The sequence below is a fragment of the Herpailurus yagouaroundi genome, unplaced genomic scaffold, assembly GCF_014898765.1.
Source record: "Herpailurus yagouaroundi ecotype Mexico unplaced genomic scaffold, PumYag 217, whole genome shotgun sequence".
Classification (NCBI taxonomy): domain Eukaryota; kingdom Metazoa; phylum Chordata; class Mammalia; order Carnivora; family Felidae; genus Herpailurus; species Herpailurus yagouaroundi.
Window position 1 is genome coordinate 174,012 of NW_024412448.1, and position 22,042 is coordinate 196,053.

The 22,042-nt window shown below is 55.0% G+C and overlaps 1 protein-coding gene across 3 annotated transcripts in view; it reads left to right on the top strand.

The window, feature by feature from the left end:
- Positions 1-22,042, top strand: part of SLC38A12 (solute carrier family 38 member 12) — a 59,355-nt gene that overhangs the window by 14,020 nt on the left and 23,293 nt on the right. For 2 of the 3 annotated variants that reach the window (XM_040456319.1, XM_040456320.1), the window contains exons 7-8: positions 1,830-1,929; positions 2,354-2,462. In XM_040456319.1, coding sequence (XP_040312253.1) covers positions 1,830-1,929; positions 2,354-2,462 — 209 coding nt within the window. The remainder of the gene's footprint in view (positions 1-1,829; positions 1,930-2,353; positions 2,463-22,042) is intronic. The other variant, XM_040456321.1, reaches the window with a different exon arrangement.

A 22,042-nucleotide genomic window follows, 5' to 3' on the forward strand; every position in this document is an offset into this window, starting at 1 on the left:
CAGCCTCACACTTAGGGGACACTGTCTCCTCTGCTTAGCGTTTCCCACGCTCGGCACTATTGACACTTAGACTGGGTCCTTCTTTGTTGTGGGGCCTGTCCTGTGCATTGTGGGATGTTAAGCAGCATCCTTGGCCTCCACCCACTAGGTGCCAATAGCACCTGTCAGTTGTGAAAACCAAAACATCTTCAAATGTTGGCAGATGTCCCCGGTGAGGATTGTGAGGCAATCACACTCCGGGGGGAAAACCACTGCTCTGTTCTATTCCTAATTCATGGGCAGTTCTCTTCCCCTTTGGAAGGACCCCCCCACCCCCCACAACAAGCCCCCTTGGGGTCCAAGCTCACTTGTGACCAGCAGTGCCAGGCCTCGTCATTGCTGTCTTCTCAGGAAGTTCATTGATCCCCCTATTTTGTGTCTAGTAATGAAATTTATTGATCAGGGAGGGTCAATGGCAGTTTATAACCAGAGCTGGCACCGTAGTCCACAGGCGAGTGGAGGGAGGGGGGGGGCGGGCAGCACCACCTCTCTGCAGAGAACATTGGTGTCAGAGCAGAAAGACAGGCTGGGGCACAGGCTATACCTGGAGCGTGGGGTTTGAGTGACAGCCAGACCCCAGGGGCCACTAAGCTTGGACATTGACTTTGTCTGAGGCCCTCCAGAGTTCTTGCAAGAACCGTATTTTCCTAGTCTTTTTCCCCCAGACTCCTAGGAGCAGAGCTGACCTCAAATAACCCAGGAGGAACATGTCCCTGGCTTTCCCCTTGGGGACCCCAGAGGCTCTTCAGAGCCACCAGGATTAGAAGGGAACTGTCACTTCATTTTTTTTTTTTCTGTTCTCAGAGAAGCCAGCAGCTTAAGACCAGTGACATCAAAAATGAGCAGTCAGTCTGAACAGGAGTTTGAGACTGGCTGTCTGGGGGCATGACCCTGAGGTTGTAGAGCCCAGATGCTTTTTTTCAGAGCTTTTACACCTGGTCTTTAAAGCTCGAATCACACATGGAATTTAGCACAGGTACAGTTCTGGCTGTACAGGATCGAATATAGTCAGGGACTTGCCAGGGTCAGGAAGCATGGTCAGTAGCACTGGGGCTAGAGCCTACGTTCCCAGTTCCTGGTTCAGCCCTCCCCCACCCAGAGGAAGAGGGGAGCAAGGTTTGCCTCTGTGGAGGGAGCTTCCAAAGGCAGCGTCCTCCCTTGCAACCATTTTGACCATGAGCTTGTCTTAAGTGCCCCCTCCTACTGCCCCCTCTGTCACCAGCACCCCCAGCCACCTCTTCCCATCCAGGGCTTGGTGAATAGTCAGACTCAGAACGAGGCACTTGGTCTTTAGAAATCAAGGGCTTTTTACCCTCTTGATTTCAGCTTCAGAAGCTGGACCCTTTTTTGTTTTGTTTTCCACCAGCGTCTATTGTAGAGTCCTGTGTTTGGCTGCAAAGGGGCCCTGATCCAGGCACACTTGGGTTCAGCCTCCTGACTCAGGGTCCCTCCCCTTCTCCTGCCCAGGCAGCTTGTCCCAAGCATGAAGGCCCCTCTGAGTCTCCCCAGCCAGCCCCTGCCTCACACTGCCCTGCATTTGCCTGCTTTCGGAGCGTCTGATGCTGCAAGCCTCGTTTAGCCTCACAGGTGAAAGTCCGGGTTGGCTGTGTCTCCTGCCGCATCGCAGTGTAACCAATCAGGCAGCACAAGCCACAGGACGCTGTTGTTTTCTTTTTGTAGAAAGTAAACAGCCTGAGAAAGGAAAGCTATGGAAGAGGTAGAGACTTCACCATCAGAAAAGAACATGGGCGTCTCTGTGGCTCCCTGACCAATGACTCTGTTCCTTTCAGTGGGGGTCAACTTGTTCTATTTCTGCATCATCATTTACCTGTACGGGGATTTGGCCATCTATGCTGCCGCCGTGCCCTTCTCCCTCATGCAGGTGACTTGGTGAGTGTCCCCCTTGCCCTGCTCGGCCAGTTGGGCAGAGCTTTTGGTAGAAGCACAACACCAAGCAAACTGTCAGCATCTAAAGGACAGAGATGCCCGAGGCCCTTTTCTGCATGTACTGCAGCCGGCTGTGCACTTTGTCCTTTGGAAACGTGCCCCTCGTCATTGTCCCCCTCCCTGCCCCATTGGGAAGATGACTAGGAGGATTCCCACCAGGGGCTCCTGAGCTGCCAGGACATGGCGCTCTGGGAACAGTGGCACCTGCCCTAGGAGGAGGGCGTGATTCGTGGAGAGTCAGGCTGTCTGGCCCTGAAGCAGTGGCGGTGGGAGCAGAGGCTCAGCGGTGGCTAATAATTAGTAACATTGCGTCCTGTCTGCTTCCAGCTGAGCGGGGGCCACACTGAGCCACTCTTCTCTTTATCAGCAGTGCCACTGGCAACGAGTCCTGTGGTGTGGAGGCCGACACCAAGCACAACGACACGGACCCGTGCTGGGGGCCCCTGCGCCGCGTGGACGCCTACCGCATCTACCTGGTGAGTGGCCTCGCCTCTGCCCAGCCTGGGTGGCTGGGGGCATTTGAACCAGAGAGGAGGGTCTGAACAGCTCCACGCTCTGGCTGGTTACTGGGGCCACGGTCCTGGGCACAAAACTGACCACGTTACTGAGAACGTAGCCTGTGTGTCTCGGTGACCAGGCCTCAGTCGCGCGTGACTTGCAGCTGGCATTCAGGTTGTTGCCAGCTCCTGGCCCTGAACTCTTGTAAATTTCGCTCGGGGTTTGAGGGGCATCCTGAGCACAGCTCTTCAAGAGTGTCAGAACTAATTTTCCAGAGACTTGCCGCGTTTTGACCTTACTCCTGGCCAGCCCCGGAGCATATGGTAGGTGCCGGGCTTCCTGACTGGGCACGCAGGACTGAGCCATCTCACGGTTGGCCCTGACCACACACAGGCTCTCCAGATAGGGAAGGATCAGCCCAGCTCTCTCCCTGTCTTCCCTCCTCCCTGCAGACAAGGGAAGAAGATGAATCTCCAGGCTGTTCTCGGTTGCTCTGTGCCATTGGGGCGGGGAGAGTTGGAGCCGAAAACCACGCCAGACGGGTCTTGGGTAATAAGATACGAAACCAGAGGCAGTTATTTATCTCTGCCTGCTTTGTGGGCGGGACTCAGAAATGCTTCCCTTTCCCTTTTGCGGCATCCATTAATATTCTCTGCCTCCTCTTGGTCCTCCTCAACCCTGACACATATTTAGGTGTGTGAGGTGACACACAGTTTGACACGTGGCCACTTGGCTGCTATGGGGCTGGGAGGCAGGGTTCAGGAGAGAGCTGAGCCTTTCGGGGAGTTGGCCTCCTTGTTATCTGTCCTGGCAAAGGCTTGTGTAGGACCTGCCAGCTGTGTCACCTGGTTTGGAGTTTGTTAACCCAGGGACACCGAAAGGTGGTTTTGCCTTCCCAGTCCTGCCTCGTGGACCTGCTGAAGGAGTCCTGTGGCCCAGGCCACGGGAGAGATTTGTTTTCCACTTCTGTGTTGCTGGAGCAGTTGAATGGTCTGGTGTTTCTCTCCCTCATTCACCTGTGGCTAGAATCATATCTCAGATCCACCCCCCCACTCCTGCCACCCCACCACAGGTCTGGTGGGGATTTGGTAGCAGGTTCATTCCCTGGCACTATTCCCTGCTTCCCCAGTCTGGGGGAGGGGGGCCGCTGGGAGGGCAGCCCAGCTGAGGCCTGTTAGCCTCTTAGCATTTAAACAGACCATCATTGATTAAATTAGCCAAAGTGTTAGTTAAATGCAAGGCTCTAGATCTCTAGATCCTAACTGGCTGAAGGAGGAGGTGGAGGAAAGGGTCCAAGAGGCTCAACACAGACACAGGAGCATATCCAGGGCAGAGGCACCAGACCTCAGGTGGGTCTTTCCACGAGAGGCTGTTAGACTTTGTGCTGAATCTACCTGGCATGTCCCCTCCCCAGCAACACAGATACAGAGTACTGGGAATATTGGCTGCTGCCATTTGTCTGGTAAATTATTTAGAAGCATTATTATTGCCTTATTAAATTGTTCCTTCACTTATTCCTGTAAACCTTCCACATGACAGGAGCCTTCCTCCTTGAATCTCAATAGCTCCCTGACCGAACAGAAGGAGCCGTTCAGGAAAGCAGACAGGCATTAATTACCGCCTTCAAATTTCAGATATTGCACTTATAACTCATAGGGCTGATTGCCACCGGGCCTGCCAAAGCTACAGAGATCGGAAGGGGAGGGTGAGCAGAAGCAGAGCCCGTTCTGTCTCGGTTGTTGCCCCCACCCCCACCCCCCACCTCCCAGTCCACCGCTGGGGGCCTGGGTTTGCTCAGAAGGTATTCAGTTCACATGTACTCTTCTGCCTGTTGTCGAGAAATTCAGGGCAGACAGAACTCCGCATTGTCTCAGATGTCATTTTACAACTTTGCGTGTAGCTCTGAAGAACGCACGTCCCAACCTCAACGCTGGCTGCTGTGCGTCCACCTGCGGGCCTCCCACCCTCAGTGTGCTGGAAGGGGTTTCCTTCCTTGGTCCTGAACTCTGCTGCAGGTGACAGGGGCATTTCCCCCACCCCCACTCCCAGTCTGACCCACAGGACTCATCCCTGTGTCTTTATTCCATTGTCATGTGACCTCTTTAGATCATTAGGGAGGAGGGTTGTACTCCCCCCTCCCTGCCCCTCAGTCACTCACGTTCAGGAGATTGTTCATCCCTTCTAGAGACTCCCGTTAGGCCTCTTTCTATCAGCGGTTTCTGATTTTGGCAGCAGCCAGACAGACTTCACCAAAAGATGGGGCAAAGCATCAGGCAGCTTTAAAGCACCCCCACCCCATGCACAGTCACCTTGTCTCAGGTAGACGAGGCACCTACCCGGCCGGCATGTTTCGAAGGGCCTCATAAGAACCATCTCTTCGTTGCTATTCTGGGATGGTACATCCTGGGAAATAAGGATACAGGCTTTTACTTTGTGACTTAATTTTCAGAAAGTCCTTTGGAAATGATATCGCCTGTGTCTTCCTAGGAATGCTACTGAAATGCACACACAGAATGAGAATATTTGGGATATTAACTATGCCCAGAGGCCAGCCTGTGTATGGCATCACGATGAGAAGGGAGCTTTCTCCACCGGCGGCCACCAGTCGCCTCCCAAAGCCCTTGACTTTAACAAATGGAAAATTCCTCCTCCCCTCCTGCACCCTGCGACCTCCGTCCACATCCTGTGATTGCCAGTGCAGCTGATATGAGTCAGTCTCTCTCTCCTTCTCTGAAGTAGTCACAGAACGGGGTGCTGGGAGGCAGGGGTCCCGTGAGTCACATATGCTTTCCAGGGGCGTCCCCACAAGCCTCTGCAGCTGGAGCCAGCAGTGAGTGACCTGGGCCATAGCAAGGGCCTGTGAGAATTAACATCAGGACCTGCTGTCAGCTGCTTGGATTCTTAGAACCCCACCCCCCCCGCCCACCTCCCCTGCCCCTTTGAAGGATCAGTAGGAAAGTGTTGGGTGCCCCAACTCTTTCAAACCAGTAACCTCGCCTCCAGGCTGAGGAGTATCTTGGGATTCTTTCTGCAGAGTTTCTCCGGTTTCACTAGGAAACAAAGTCAGAATTGAGCCTTTCATTCTGTCCTGTGCAGTGGGGAGCCAGGGACCAGTGGTGAAGTGGTAGGATTGTGTGTAAATCAGTTCCGTCCAGGAATCCAACCGTCCTGAGTGTCAGGGAGGCAGGACGTATGCTGCTGTCCCCTGGAGTCCAGGCCACTGCCAAGTGCTCGTTTCACTTCCTCGTCCCTGCGGTGCTTCCAGCCTGTCACTCGCACCCCTCGCCCAGGGCCTGGCCCTGTCATTGCCACCGCCTCTAGAGCGTCAGGGAAGCCCTAGGGCCACGGTGGGACTCCCCGAGTGCTGAAAGCTCCTCACGTTTCGCAGGAGCAGCCGCTGCCTCTTACAGGTGGACAGATGCTGCTGGGTGACCGGCAGCCCAGCAGGCACCGGCCAGGCAGAGCTGGGAGGGCAGATGGCAGAGCGGAGCTCATCCTGGCTGGAAACTCGGCTACAAACTGATGGTGCCAAGTGGGGGCCCCTTGTGGGCTGCCTTGGGACAGGACAAGGTCACCCTGGCTCGCCATCTTGCCTTGATACAAGAGCTGTGACATCCACCTCCAGGGCATGGGTGGCCCGGGAGAGAGATGGCAGCCTGCAAGTGCCTGACAGATGACCTGCCGCCCTCTGCCGGACACCCCCTTGAAGAAGTGGGGTGTGCGTTGGGGGCTGAGGAGTTTAGGGAGTTCTATCTGCCGGACTCTTCCTAGAGGAGTAGGTTACCTAGAGGAGTAGGAGAGAGGGAGAGAGAATCCCAAGCAGGCTCTGCACTGTCAGCACAGAGCCCGATACAGAGCTCTGACTCACAACTAACTCACAAGCTGTGAGATCATGAGCTGAGCTGAAATCAAGAGTCAAACGCCCAATGGACTGAGCCACCCAGGTGCCTCAATAGTCCCCCCTCTTTTTTTTTATATATTTTTGTTAATAGCATTTTTTAAATTGGTTTTTTTTTTTCAACATTTATTTATTTTTTGGGACAGAGAGAGACAGAGCATGAACGGGGGAGGGGCAGAGAGAGAGGGAGACACAGAATCGGAAACAGGCTCCAGGCTCTGAGCCATCAGCCCAGAGCCCGACGTGGGGCTCGAACTCACGGACCACGAGATCGTGACCTGGCTGAAGTCGGACGCTTAACCGACTGCGCCACCCAGGCGCCCCTAAATTGTTTTTTTAATTTAAATCCAAGTTAGTTAACATATAGTGTAATAATGATTCCAGGAATAGAATTTAGTGATTTATCACTTACATATCATACCCTGTGCTCATCCCAACAAGTGTCCTCCTTAATGCCCATCACCCGTTTAGCCCATCCCCCCCACCCAACACCCGGCCAGCAACCCTCAGTTTGTCCTCTGTATTTAAGAGTCTCTTTTGGTTTGTCCCCCTCCCTGTTTTTATCTTATTTTTCCTTCTCTTCCCCTATCCTCATCCGTTCTGTTTCTTAAATTCCACATATGAGTGAGATCCTGTGATATTTGTCTTTCTCTGCCTGACTGATTTTGCTTAGTGTGATACATTCTAGTTCCATCCGCATTGTTGTAAACGGCAAGATCTCATTCTTTGTGATCACCAAGTAATATTCCATTATATATACACATATTACATCTTCTTTATCCATTCATCAGTAGGTGGACCTTTGTGCTCTTTCCATATGTTGGCTGTTGTCCATAGTGCTGCTATAAACATGGGGGTGCATGTGTCCCTTCAAGTCAGCACACCTGTATCCTTTGGATAAATACCTAGCAGGGCAACCGCTGGGTCATAGGGTGGTTCTGTTTTTAATTTTTTGAGGAACCTCCATACTCCCAACAGTCCCTCTTTTAAAACCCAGTGGTCTCTTCCTAAAACAGTACCACTCAAGGGGTAAATGTCCTCTTTGTGAGGAGGTGGCAAGGGGAGTGAGGTGCCCACTAGCAGTACCAGGCCTCAGCCGGCCCTTCCTCCCACGGCATTGGTGTGTGTGTGTACTGTGTCACCACTCACTTTCTGATGTGGCCCTCCCAGCCGCACAGTGAGGCATCATCCCACTTTACAGCAGAGAAAACTGACATGTGGGGACAGTGACTTCCCCTGGGCCGCAGGCCCGAGGTAGGGACAGGAGCCTGGCTCCTGGGGTTCCCGTCCCCATCCTCCAACCCTGGAAACAGGCTTGCTGGGCTTGCACGCAGCCCCACCATGAGGCCCGGGAGGAGGGGCAGGTCGCACCCGTCTGTCAGCCCTTGGAGCTTGACGTTTACAGAGGGTTGCAGGCGACGCTGTCCAGGCGGGTGTGTGTTCAGTGATCCGTGTGTGTGTGCGCCTTGCCTGTCTGCCTGATGGATTTGCTGCCTGTCTTACCGCCCCTCGCTCCTAGATAGTAGAGCGGACTTCTCACACTCAAGGAGCTCTAGAATTGGACGCGTCTTCCCAAGGACGATTCCTGTCCCTGTCACAGCCTCTTTCTGTGTTCTTTCAGCATCAGCCACTGTGCCCTGGAGCTGTGGCATCTGCTAATAAGTGGGTCACCTCTGCCATCACTTGACTATGTATTCTTACCAATTCTGGGGCAGGAGGTGGCCTAGAGGCCTTCAGGACCAGCGAGGAAGAAAGTGAGTGTGGGCTAGCAAGGTTTCACAGCAGCAGTGACTCAACAGGACGTGGGGACTCTCGGGAACACTGCCACACCGCTCCAGAGGCACCTCCATGCACCCCAGAGCACAGTCCCAGTCGGATGCGGAATGGGTGCTGCCCCCGGATTTGCCACCGTCAGGAATGTGGGACGGAATTCAGCAGTTGGCTAGGAAGGGTGGCGCCCGAGGGCTGGCGGGAACTGACAGGGCAGATGAGCTGTCTTTAGGGCGGGGCTCACAGGCTGGCTGTGTCTGGAAGCGGAGAGCAGGGTGCTAAGCCCACAAATGGCCTGATGACAGTTTCCCTTCTCTGGGCCACACTGCCCAGAGAACTACACTACCGAGTTGGGGGACTCGGTAACGGGCTGAGAGTAGATTCCTGGCTGCGTGGGGTTGCTTACGGGGTCTGGAACATCAGAGTGCCTCCTTGGTGGGATGGTGACCGTTTGGCGACCACCAGGGAGACCCATCCTATTTGCCCTTTTCTTCCTCCCCTCAGTGTGCTCCTTTCCTCTTCACTCAGTCCGGAGGCTCAGAAAGGTCCATTTGCTTGGCCTCTCGCACTTTCTCCCCACTCACTCGTGGGAAGCTGCCAGTCTTACTGGGCACCCCCTGCAGGTGCAGTGAGCGGGGTAGCCCTGGTGACCGAGGCCTGACCGCGCTCCGGGAGCTCGGCTTGGTGCTGGTCTGCAGCGTCTTCTGCCAGCTGTGGAGTGTCTGCTTGAACCTCTGGGCGGACTCCTGCCTGAGGGCACAGTCTCCCCCCATGTGCTGAGCCTCTGCTTTCAACCCGTGATGCTGGGGCTCAAGGAAGAATGAGTGGATTTCTGCCCTATGCCCCAAGAATGTGTGTGCCCACAGTCCAGACAGGAGCTGGGGCTCTAATGTTGAGGGAATTCTGACTTCACACGGGCACTGGTGCTCACATTGAAGTGACTGACTTTAAAGGATTAGCTTGTCTCTCTTTTTCAAGGAAATCAATAACACAGGGACAGGCCTGTCTTTTTCTTTCTCTCTCTCTCTCTTTTTTTTCCTAGGGAGCTGTCTCTATATCTCATCCCGGGAATGGCCTCTTGTTTTTTGGTGTTTTCCATCCCCCTAGTCTAGCCCTTTCTAAATGAGATTCAGATTGTGCTGTCACTCATCCCATTACTGGGTCTCTCAAACTCCTGCCAAGGGACCCCGTGAGCCCCCCAGCACCCCACCTGTCACCCACGGCCACTGCTGCCTGGGTGGGTGCAGCCTCCGGCCCATCCCCAGTGCCTGCCCAGCCGCTGCCCAGCATGGCTCCAGACCATGGTGATCGCTGCCCCCTGCCCCACCCCCAGCACGTTTGGGTGTTTGGCCCAAGCTTCCTCCCCCAGCTCAGTGAGAGGATTGTTGTTTTTGTCTTTAATGCGCTCTCAGGGACGTGGGTTTTGTCGGCTGGCTTTAAGCCAACCATCCATCACCCCCACATCCCGCCTCTGCCACAGCCAGCACGTGACACTCCGGGTGAGGGGATGACACCTAATGCCCAGCACTGCCTCCTCTGCGCTCCCCGTAAAAATACCAGGTGATGGGGGTTTGGATCACAAGATGGTGGGACTAGCTACTCCTGGACGGTCCCCACCATCCCTTGCCCAAGCCTCAGAGGCTGCTCGTTGCCATCGGTAGGGGTCCTGCGTTCTCTGTCCTCTTGGGTGAAGGGAACTTGCATCCTAGCTCCTGAGCCAGGTGAACTACCCAGACCCCCCAGGTCACAGTGGCAGTTTGCGTGTCTCTCTGCCCCTGTTAGGGCGTCCCAGGTGTCTACCCCTGTATCTGTTGTCTGGGAAGTCACAAGTACGTGCTTACAAACACCGCTTGCCCAGAGCAAGCTGCTTTGACTCCTGGGCACATGGGCAGATGTCAGACTGACTTGCCTGGATTCTTGTCCTTCTACCCTGCCCCATCCTCAGTTCAACCAGGGAGGTGCTTTGGGATGGGGTTGGGGGGGGGGAGTCATCCTGTGTGCCATAACCTGGCCACCCCACCCTCGCATACTCAGCTCCTAAGAAACCCCCCTATCCCCAAACCCCCAACACACCGGGGGGGGGGGGATTATTTATTACAAAGTGCTCCCTTATTGTACAGAAGGACTCGCTGCAGGTTTCTCTTGAGTACTTGGTTTTCCTAGTGTGTATAAAATGTCATTCTGTGAAAACTAAGTATTTAGAAATAGAACTTTTAGAAGCCTGTCTCTTGTAAAGGGAGTATCCACGTGGTAACGTGCAAAGGTGCAGCAATCCAAAGCCCGGTGCTGGTGGAAGCAGGCAGACGTGGGGTTGGGGTGGACGTGAGCAGTCCACCTACGAGAGAGCTGGGGCTGTGCGCGCACGCGCGCGCACACACACACACAAAAAAACACACACACAGGCTGGGAAGCTTCTCAGGGCTTATAAGTGTATACCCACAGCCTGCACTCCTGCACAGGCCAATTTGGTTGGGAAACTTCCAAATAGGTCTCCATGGGGAGTGTTCATCCCCGCTGGGAACCTTCTGCACTGTGCTTTTTCGGGACCATTTTATCCACACTCCACGCTGATCCCAGGCAGCCTGAGCTTGGGCTTGAGCGCACCTTCTCTGTGAGTAGCATGAGCAAGAATGGACACCTGGTTCCTCGCTCCGCAGGCGTCCTGGGCCGACCCTGTCACTGACCCCTGCGTGTGTTTTAATCCGTTCCCCTCAAGCTGCTCCGGACTGACCCCAAACACTGCAGCCCAGGCCGCCTCCGTGCTCCACATCCCCTCTGCTTCCCTTTCTGGACAAAGAACTAACAGTGACTTTGTATTCTCTGAGGAAACGTCCTGGTTGATTTCATACCTCCCACTCCCCTCCTGCCCCCTTTCCATCCCATTTGCCCCAGAAATACAGGGAAAAAACTGCCATCTAGAACCCAGCAGCCCACCAGTGGTTTCAGAGGAAGATGGAACGTTCTTGAATATTTTGTGCTAACTAAACTGGAAACTGTACGTGCCAAACCGTTTCCACCTCCCGTCCTATGTCTGTGTCTCTCCGATGCTTTCGTTGCACAGAGAACCCTGGTACTCGGGACAGCCCTGCTGAGGTTCGTGGGGCTGTGCCTGCTCCCTGAGTGACGCTCACTCTCTGTTACAGGGTGTCTGTTGTGAGCAGAATCTGGTGTCTTTCTAAATAGCGCCCCAGGGCCCCACCAGTAATTGTTTAATTAAATAAAGCACTCATTCTAAAGTAATAACCGCACTCCTCTGTGTTGCCGGCATCCCAGCCAGCGGCGCTAGCCGCGCAAGCTGCCGAGAATAAAAGTATCTGTGGACACGTTCTCCAGACCGTAGGGCAGCCCAGCAGAGAAAAGCAGGAGCCAAGGAAGCCCAGAGGGTTTGCAGCCAGCAGAGAGATGCCTATGGCCCGGGCATGATGGGCATCAGGGGAGCTGAACAATTAGGGTGCATATTGATGACATCTGATTGATTAGCATGAGTCGTGGCTGTCTCATGGGTTGGCTGAGAGCAGACCAGGTACATTTTAATAAGCCTTCAAGTGCAAAGGGAGGTGTCGACGAGCATGTTGCTGAGCAGATGCTTTGTGGTGAGTGTGAATCTGGAAGGAAGGGTCACAGAGCGCAGCAGGGCACAGTAAGTTTGGCTACAGGAAGAACCTCATCTAGCTACCGATTGAGACGTTCTCTGAAAACCTTGACAAGAGGAGGCAAGACGCTGCCTGGCCAAGTGCTGGATGCCGACGGGGACTGAAAGGCCCCTGCCAGTCTGTGATGTGCACCCCCCACCACTGTAGGGAGGCTTTGCTCCACCCATGAGCCCCTAAGAACACTGTCCAGCTCTGTGCCTTCCCCCAGGTCAGGAGCATGAGCCTGAACTCTGTCTCAAAGTTTGGTTCCAGGAACCAACTTCAGGTACTTGTTAAAAATACACATTCCTGGGTCCTGCCCCAGGCCGAATGTAGCAGATCTAAGGCTTCAGGGCCCAGGAATCTGCATTTTCAACCAGTTCTGCAGACAAGTCTGTGCATTCTCCCCTTTGAGAAATTCTACTGGCAGAGGACCTGTCACAATGGTAAATGGTCTTGCCAGCCCCCAGTGTCCCGGGGAGAGGCCTGCTCTGGTCGCCCAGGCTACAGCAGTGGAGGCAGTGGTCAGGGACTTCATGTGCCTTGCCTCTTCCAGGGAAAGACGATGGCCACACGTCCACAGGTCTCCAGCCTGATGTCACAAGTGACATACTGGAGTTGATGACTCACACACTTCCATGCAGACAGGGAACAGCATCACCCCTCTGATCAGACTGTTTTTAGACTCCGGGTGTCCCCAGGAGAAAAGGGCTCCAGCAGCATCCCTTTGCTAGTGGCTTCTTTGTTGATCCCGGGGCCAGCAGATTCCCCTGGGTCCCTATGGATGGTGTTCTCAGCTTCCTCTTAGAGCCCATAGCATGCCAACCCCATGGAGAGGCCTTTACTCTGACCATCAACTAGGGGGGAAGCTGGAGATGTTAGTGTGATTTCTTATACCCAGTTGGACAGAGCTTGTTAGCCAGCTTGATGCCCTGTCTCCCCTCCTTCCCCACCTCCAAGGTTACTCAGTGTCGGCAAAGAATCCTGCTCCCTAATCTGTCTATTTCGAGGTCTGACGTCAGCAGAGAAGGGGTGGAGCCAGCTTGGCCTGTGCTCCTCTCTGCAGGGCTCCCATGTTCTGGGCACCTGACTTCCTTCCCTCCCTCCCCTCCAGCTCCAGCACGGAGCATTCCCACCGCCATCCGCTCTTCCCACACAGAGACAAGTGGGAAGAGTGGAACGGGGAAGGGAAGGCGCCAGGAGCACCCGCAGCCGTCACCTGGCGCCTCTCGTCGAGTGCCACACGAACGCCAGGCAGTTGAGGTGGCAGAGGGCAATAGCTCAGCCTCTTCATGTCCTCAGGGCAGGGACACCCAAAGCAGTCGGGTTCCAGCTCGTTACTAGAGGCGCTAACAGCTCTGCGTTAGCTCAGCTCTAACGTCCATGAGGTGCATGTACCAGCCAGTGAAAGTCAGCTTAACTCCCAACAGAATCAGGTGGTTGGGGGTGTGGGTGCTTTTCTCCAAAAAGAGAGAGACTCCCATCTCTGTCACTCGCCACAGAGTCCACCTGTTCCCCTCGAGTCCTCTTGCTCTTAGGACCAGTTGACCCCCAGCCTGGCCCTGAGAGCTCTTTCCAGGCCCTGGGTCACGTGGCCAAGCCAGACACGTTTCTCCAGCTTTCTCACGTGTGAGGCAGAGCACAGCCCTGGGGGAAGTAGTGCCGTGGACCCGTCATCTCCCCTTCCCTGACATCCAGCGTAAACATACCAAGACCCAGAGCAGGTCTTGAATCTCCGTGGAGAGATTTCAAGTGGCTAAAAAGTGAGAACCGGTAAACCAAGCCTGCAGTGAAGGAGAAGTTAACATCTTGGCATCTGCTCACTCACGCTGGCTCCCGAGAGGCTCACCAGAAGGGCCTAGGTGGCACTGTTACCCATTTAGCGCCATGGCCCACTGGCCAGGATATCCCTGCTGTGCCTTCTGTCTTCTGCCCCCAGAACTTACAGTTCAAATGAGTACAGTCCCTTTTAAGCCTTGTCCCATTAGGACAGAGAAGAGTCTTCCCCGGGGCGCTCAGGGGAGCCTGGAGCTGGGGCGCAGGAGGCAGTGCTCAGCCCCAGCCCCAGCCCCAGCCCCGCAGTGCTGGCCCAGCCACCTCTAGGCACAGGGATTGCCCCAAGGCCATGGAGCTTTTCTGTTGTTTTATTCTCCTAATGTTAGTTGTAGGTAGACGTGGCTGTCCTTTCCCAGCTTAAAGCCTGTTCAAAGTTCCTCTCCACAAGGCAACATTTACACTCCTTTACGTGATGTGGTCTGCTCCATTCTCCTTCTGGAACCTTCTCTCTCATCTCTGCCCCACACTCACCGGCCATTGTCCTCCAGAGACGCTGGGTGCTTACATGACTCCATGCCCATCACGTGCCTTTCCCTTGCTTCAGAGTCTGACAAGCACTTATTCATTGGAAGCTGCACTCCAGTGTCTCCTTTGAAGTCATGTGGCCATTATTCTCCCCACCCCCCAAACCGCTGCCATGGCAATAATTGGACTTTTGTGTGTATTCGGGTACTGGGTCTCACTGTAAGCATCTCGAGGTCAGGGCTGTGCTCGATCCACACATCTGGAGCCAGCATGGGCCTCACAGAGGGCAGTTGCTCTATGAACATTTGAATGAGCGAGAGCACTCAGGTGTGTGGGGCCACTGCTGGGTCTGTGGCCAGCACTGGCCCAGTCCCTCCATAAGCCCTTGGGGCTACTGATGCCCGTGGCTCATCACGGCTGGCAGCCACCACTCCCGCCAGAAATTCCACACCCAGCGGGCTTCTCCTTTCCCAAAGGCGCGGGTCAGCTTCTGTGCCTCGCTGCCAGGACAAAGCGACCCCTCAGCGTGGCCTTAGGGGCACCCTGTCTTTGGGGACTGAAGGCAGAGGGGGACAATCAGGAGCTGTCCACATGCCAGGAGGTCTAGGGTAGCTCACCCATCACCGCCACGTCCTCTTTGGCGCCTGAAATGCAAGCAGTGAAGTGTTGGGACGGTGCCAGCTCCAGAGGCAGGTCTGTTTCTCTAGGCAGAGCCCCCAGCCTTCCTCCCGCACCCCCTCTGTCCCACCTGCCTCCTTGTCATCACTGTCCTTAAAGCCCTCCCAGTCCAAGGCCAGGCCTCTCCATCTTCTCACCTGGGCAGGTGGGTGCGGACCCATCTCTCTCGTGCTCGTGAGAAGCCACGCTGCCCTTAATAAGCCCGGATGGTGTACGATCATTAAGTGAGTGACTGTGTGGGTTTTCCACAATATTTATCTTTCCTCCCCCCAAACCACAAGGGTTGATCCTTGGAACTCTGCCCACCCCCAGGCACCATCTGGCTTCTGAGCTGAGGAAGAGACAGCACAGGCATGCAGGCCTGTCCTCCAGCGGGGCTGAGGCGAGCAGCGGCCATGCCAGGCTGACCCCACTGGACCGGACCGGCCCTCTCCCCGCCCCCCACCCAGGAGGCAGCTTTGCAGGGGCGGGGGGGGGCGGGGGTTGTGGAGAGACTTTCTCTAGGGCATAATCAGGGGAGGCAGTAAGTGTCCTAAAAAAGGGGACCGGCCTTGAGTACACACAGCCTGAGTTCTGATCTGATCGTTGCTGTGAGGTCTAGACAAGCTGTTTTGCCCCCCTTTTCCTCAGTCTTCTGGAGGAGAGCCAGTAACCAATTCACAGGGTGTCGGGGTCAGGAAGAGGTCTTCGATGGAAGCTGCTGTTGTGTGAGCACCCAGGATGTGTTCAGTGGTGGCAGTTCTCTCGCCTTCAAGGAAAAGCCTTCTCTGGGTGACGGGTCAGCCTCCCAGGACATATCCAAAGGCTCCGGTGTGAGAGCAGCCTTTCCGTGGTCACAGCCGTTCCCCCTGCCAACAGCATCCCCTCCAAACCCGGTTCCCGACCATCTCCCAACGAGGGGCTTGGGCCGAGGCAGGGGACACCTGACCAGGTATGTGGGGCTTGTCCCAATTCCAGAGGCCAGGGCAGGGGATCACGATGCAGTGGTGGAGACAGATGCCTGAGAGCCACGGCGTGCCTTCTAGAAAGATGACCGTCCAGTGGCGGTCACAGCACGTGAGTCGTTTCCCGGGGGGTGCACAGCCAGGCCTCCCGGTACTGAGGGAGCCCTGCCATGGGTCGTGACCTTTCTCTCCCAGGTAGCTCTTTGAACCACACGTCTTTAGCACAGAGTTCAGCAGCCAGGCTCCTCAGTGAGACATCATGCTGCTTGACGATTGAAACTTGGAATGAGTTTCTTGATCTTTGTTTTTTGCCATCTATGGGTTCAGGAGGAGATGCGTTTTTTTTTTCCCTCTCTTTCTTTCTGTTGCCTCCCAGAGGGAAAACCGTAAACACAGGTTACAGACCTCAGGTCCCTAACTAAGAATTTCTATTTCATCGAAGCAGGGCAGGGGCTGTTTAGGGCAGAGGGTTCAGAGAAGGACGTTATCTGGGTCCTTTTCTGCATCTGCCTTATTTCCAGTTGCTTTGAGAAAAAAGCCGAAGATTTGGAGCAGGGGATATGGAAATGCTTTCAACTGTCAGTCACAGGCGGCTTTTCACTTGGTGTGTTTGGGGACTAACCCGGAGCAGGAAGTGCCTTGTGAGCACCCTGGCTGTCTCCAGGCTGACGGTGCTGGGAACCCAGGGAACAGCGTCACCCAGGCTCCTCAGGTGTTGGCCAGGGGTGGTCCAGGGGTGCTGGGGACAGCCTGTGTGCCCGCCCTCGGAGCTGGCGTGGAAGGTCCTGTCCCGGAGCGCTCGTCCTTTGCAGCCTGTGTTGTGGCTGTCACTCTCCTGCTGGCCTCCAGCAAGCCATTCCCTGAGCTCTCAGTCCGGAGCTTCTCCTCTGTTCTCTTCCGTGCCGGCCCCAGCATGCCTCTGGGAGGGGGCATGCTGGGCTTGTGACAGCTGGAGCTGTCTGCGTGTGCAGCCTTGGGAGCAGCGCCCCCATCCATGGTTTCTCCTGGAAGTCATTCTTCCAACCCCCCACCCCCATATCGAGACAAATCCTGTTTCCCCAGTATTTCAGCAAAAGTTGTTCAGGTGTGACCTCACTGGCCAGCCTCCTGCTCTGCGGGGAAGGTGCCCCAGAGTCTCCCCGTCTTCTCAGTTGACCAGCAGAGGGACAAGGCTTTCCTCCTGATCCTGGTCTGATCGGCTGCGGTGTCGGTTTGGTTACCTGCCTCTGTCCTGTAGCTCAGGGGCCGCGTGAGGACGCCCCGAAGAGTCTTTACCTTTGGGCCCGTTATTGCCTTTGCTTGGGGCCTGGCATCTTCCAGCAAGTACACACTTGACTTTTGCGGGTATTGCGTGTCTCCACACTCACTCATTCTGAGTGGGGCTGACTTGTTTGATGGGAGTGGACTTGGTTTTCTGCTGCAGGGTGTCGTGAGGTGATAGCCGGAGAAGAGCGTGTGCTCTAGGAACACACACTGTTTTAGAGTCCTTGGGCATCAGCTCTCCATTTTTATTTTCAGGCATTACCTGAGTCTGTAATCTCTCGATCCCTTCTAGGTGAAGATTTGGGAGGGTGGGGTGGCGCAGGGACAGTAAGATGCAGCACGTTCTGGGGGGCGGGGGGGCGTTGGGCCGATGCGCATCTATGCTGTGGGTGGCCAGGTGTGCTGAAAGAGGCATCCGGCCTCCAGCTGGCTCTATGACTGGTTCTCCACCGAGTAATGGTTGGGCGAAGGTTGGCCGCATCCCCATTGTGGTTGGGCTGGTGTCTGAAATGCAGCAGCCTGTCCCGGCAGAGCCCTCTCCCACAGCGAGGCTCCACAGGTGCTGCTCTGGGCCAGCCCCTCGCGGAGCTGGGCCTTTGGAAAGTGGCCGCTCGGAGTTTCACGTGAAAACACCGATCCTTCTGTGGAACCCAGACGCCCTCCTCTAGATGGTGCGTCTCATCGCAGGGTTTTGGCAAGTGAGCTGTGATAATGGTTCCTTGGGCTTGACCACCAGGGCCTCTGCCTGTTGTCAGGCGCTCTCCGTCCTCTGCGTGATGGCTGATCCTTTCTGTCTGGTTCGGAAGAACTTGAACTCCCCCACAGAGGATTTGGACCATTACTAAACTCGGGCACAGGAGTAGTAGTGACCTGACGTTCTTTGGCTGGAGGTCCTCACTTGGGCTCTGTTTGCAGTCCCCCACCTGGGGTGTCTGGTGGACTGATAAGCGTGGGTGCAATAACACGGTTGGGTGCCGATACTCTTGGGGTCAGATGGCCAGTGCTGACGTTTGTTGAACACCTGTGCACACGTGGTGTGCTTTGAGAAGTTCATTAATGCTCCAGGGTCTCAAGGTTAGCCAGGGCAGTGTCAGGATGCTAACACCTGCCCTGCGCACGTGGCCCTGAAACCTGTGGTCCCCCCCGGCGGTCCCTCGCTGACTCCAGGCTCCCCTCCTTTTTGCGGATAAATCTCCAGACATTGTCATTCAAGTTGAGAAAATAAAAACTCCCAAACCAAAATGTTCACAGCCACTTGAGAAATAAAAATAGAATCCTTGAACATTTCTTCACGCACTTCAAGGACGCCTGGAAAGTTCACTTCCCGTTTAGGGATGGGTTCATGCTGTGTTCTCATTAACCCCAATTAACTCTTAACCCCTAGCACCCTGGAACAAAGACAGCCCTGTAAGCTGGGCATTCATTTCTTTTATCATTAGAGATAGCCTCCGGGATCAGTCCAGAGCTCCGCTGTGCCCTCAGCGTGGCCCTGCCTTTGCCTGAGCCAGCAGTCCTGAGCCCTGCTCATGCCAACACCACGCCCCTGGTCAGCCCTGCGTGTTGAGGGCAGACCAGGCAGTATGTCACCATTCCCCTTCAAGACTTGTTACTTGTCACTCCTGCTACACTAACAGAGAAATCAAGCCCCCACCCACCTACCCCAAATGCTAGACCAAAAAGGCTCCAGATGGATCAGCTAGTCTTTTATGTTGAAACTCTGGGAGCTTGGGGTCCCTGGGTGGCTCAGTCGGTTGAGCCTCTGACTTTTGGTTTTGGCTCAGGTCATGATCTCACAGTTCATGGGTTTGAGCCCCGCATCAGGCTCCACACTGACAGTGCAGAGCCTGCTTGGGATTCTCTCTCCCCCCACCTCGCTCTCTGCCCCTCCCCCACTCATCCTCCCTCTGTCCCTCTCTATCCCTCCCCCTCTCTAAATAAATGAATGAAACAAACTCCGGGAGCTGATGGGTGAAGTGCAGAGGAAGCTGCTGATACCTGAATCCTCGTGGAAGCTCTATCTCACTGCCCTGTGGGAGCTACAAGCAGATGAGCCCCAAAGACCTCATTTTTTTTATACTAAATATAATTTATTGTCAGACTGGTTTCCATACAACCCCCAGTGCTCATCCCAACAAGTGCCCTCCTCAATACCCATCACCCACTTTCTCCTCTCCCCCATCCCCCATTAACCCTCAGTTTGTTCTCAGTATTTAAGTCTCTTATGGTTTGCCTCCCTCCCTCTCTGTAACTTTTTCCCCCTTCTCCTCCGCCATGGTTCTCTGTTAAGTTTCTTTCTCAGGATCCACATATGATTGAAAACATATGGTAACTGTCTTTCTCTGCCTGACTTATGTCACTCAGCGTAATACCCTCCAGTTCCATCCACGTTGCTGCAAGTGGCCAGATTTCATTCTTTCTCACTGCCAAGTAGCATTCCATTGTATATATAAACCACATCTTCTTTATCCGTTCGTCAGTTGATGGACATTCAGGCTCTTTCCATAATTTGGCTATTGTTGGCCCTCACTTTTAAAGGAACTAAATAACCCTGCAGGCACTCGGGGAACTGGCCCATCGAGCAGGTCTCCTGCCCGCCACCTCGTCCGTATTTGTAGGAGCCTCAGCCAGGTTGCCCCACCTCCCTCAGCTCCATGCTTCCTCTCGACCCCAGGAGCCAGAGAACACCGCAGAAGCATCACCTTCATGCTTCGCTGGAACTGCTGGCTTCCTTGACCATTTGGCCTTCGTCCCCTCGGGATGCTGCCCCTTTGCTTATGTCTAGGTCGGGGGACAGAGCCCTCCCCAGCTGGATTGACAGTCAGCTGTCTGCTTCTCTGCTAGGTTTCCTCCCCACCCTTTGTCACAGGAGGTAATTGGTGCATCCATCTTTGTCCCATGGACTTGCTCAGAGGTTCTTAGGACATTTGTTCTGTATGGTGGCCGCCGCTTCAGCACCTTGTTCTCTCCTGTCTTCCCTTTCCCCCCTGAACAGCACGCCCTCTCCCCCCAGCCCCCGCCCCTGCTCTGGTTTGGAGGGGAGTGAAGTGGACTAGGGGTGTTGTTGAAGTTCACCCAAGTTTAAGTTCCGATCAGAAGCTGCGGTCCGCCGCGCCTCTTCCCAGCAGGAGAAGAAGTGACAGCAAACAGGATGTGGGGCTTTAATTTTGTTTTGTAAGAGAAGGACTGGTGAGTAGCCATCTGTGACAAGCAACTCTGAGTCTGCAGTCTCCCAGAGGTGGGCAGGGAATGAGTCGTTTCCTCGACGACCTTTAGGTTTCTGGCATAGGTTTCTTCTCGGATGTCACCCCTTCTGAGGGGCCAGGCAGACTCACAGAGTGGTCACAGCCCCCTGGGATCCGAGCCCCTTCATTGCTGGGGCCCAGGGAGGTGTGGCTGACGGAGGGCAGCCGAGAGCCCCAGGCTCTTCTCAGAGGGGCCTTTTCTCCTTGTTAGGGCTGAATATCCTTCTCTTTTGAAACCAGTGGGTACTCTCAGAGCAAACACTGTTTTAATTTGCTCTTCCTAAATCAGAGTATGTGGATTTCACAGCTCTTTGGGGAAGATAATTTTTTTTTTCCCTAACACCGTAAACCGCTCTCAGGCAGAGGGGGTTACTTGCCCGCCCGTGCGCCGTGCACTCTGCTCAGATGCTGCCAGTGGCAGGAGGGACCGGTGGAGGGTACGAGGCAAGTCAGCAAGGCTGGGGTTGCCTCTTCTTCCACTGCAAGGTAACACCTGTCCACCAGCCGCCGCCTCCAAATTCACCATATTCTGCAGATGCTCACTGGGCATCTCACGTGTGCCAAGCCTTCCTAGGTATTGGGGTGAACAGGGACACAGTCCTTGCCATCATGGTGCTGGTACTCTGCTGGGGGTGGGGGCGATGTGTGCACAAAATCAACCCATGAGAAAGGAGCAACTCAGAACCTACCAGAATTCGGTAATGTGGTACTGACTGTGCATTTGGTAATCCAGGCAAGGGCCCCAGGGAGGAGGAACTTGTGGAGGAGACTGGCCCCCCAGCAGAGCTTCGAAGGTGATGGGAGTGAGGGGGGTGGAAAGGGGAGTTCTGTGCCAGCAGGTGGAATCACGAGGGTAAAGGCATGAGGCTGAGTAGTGTGATGTGGGGATAGGAGATGCTGGAAAGACAGCCCAACAGGATGCGGCATGCAGGGATCGCAGCGGTTGGGGGGACAGGGTCAGGAGACTTCCGCTCCTCACCCCCCCCACCCCCACCACTTTCGTACTGTCTGCACACCTCCCTGGTCCCTCAGCCCCCTCATTGCTAAAATGAGGCATCGTCACCTGCCTGGTGACCTCACAGATGGCCGGGAACAGGACACAAGACCGCACGTGTGAGCACTTTGTTTTTTGCTGTTGTTTTTTAATGTTTATTTTTGAGAGAGAGAGAGAGAGAACGCAAGCAGGGGAGGGGGCAGAGAGAAAGAGAGGAACAGAGGATCAGAAGCAGGCTCTGCTCTGACAGAAGAGAGCCCAACTTGGAGCTCAAACTCACGAACCGTGAGATCATGACCTGAGCCGAAGTCTGAAGCTTAACCGACTGAGCCACCCAGGCGCCCCTACATGCGAGTACACTTTGCAAAGCGCCACGAACCTGCGGCATCAGGGAGTGACGTCTCACAGGGCAGCGTGGACATGAGGCAGTGGTTGACGGGACAGAACACGGCAACCAGATGTAGGAACAGGCTTTTGAGTGGAACCAGCAGCAGCTTCCAACATCCACGTGGTTTCCCTGACCAGCTAACCCTGCAGAGGATTTGGGCCCGGGGAGATGGCAATCAGGCTGCCGTGCTTTTGTGCTCCTGCACCGATGCACCCACTCCTGCCTCCCCATCCCATACACTTGGCAAAGGACATGACCTGCAGCCAGTCCTGGGCTCATTCTGTGGGCAAAACAAGGTGGAGCCTTTCCTCTGTGAGTGGGTTGTGGAGTTAGAACTCAAGACAGCAGAGGCAGGTGGTGAGTGTGGCTCAGCCTCGGCCACTCCGACTCGAGGGTTTCTGAGGCAAAGACCCGCTGTCTTGAGTGGCGGGTGTTTTCTCCCATTCCG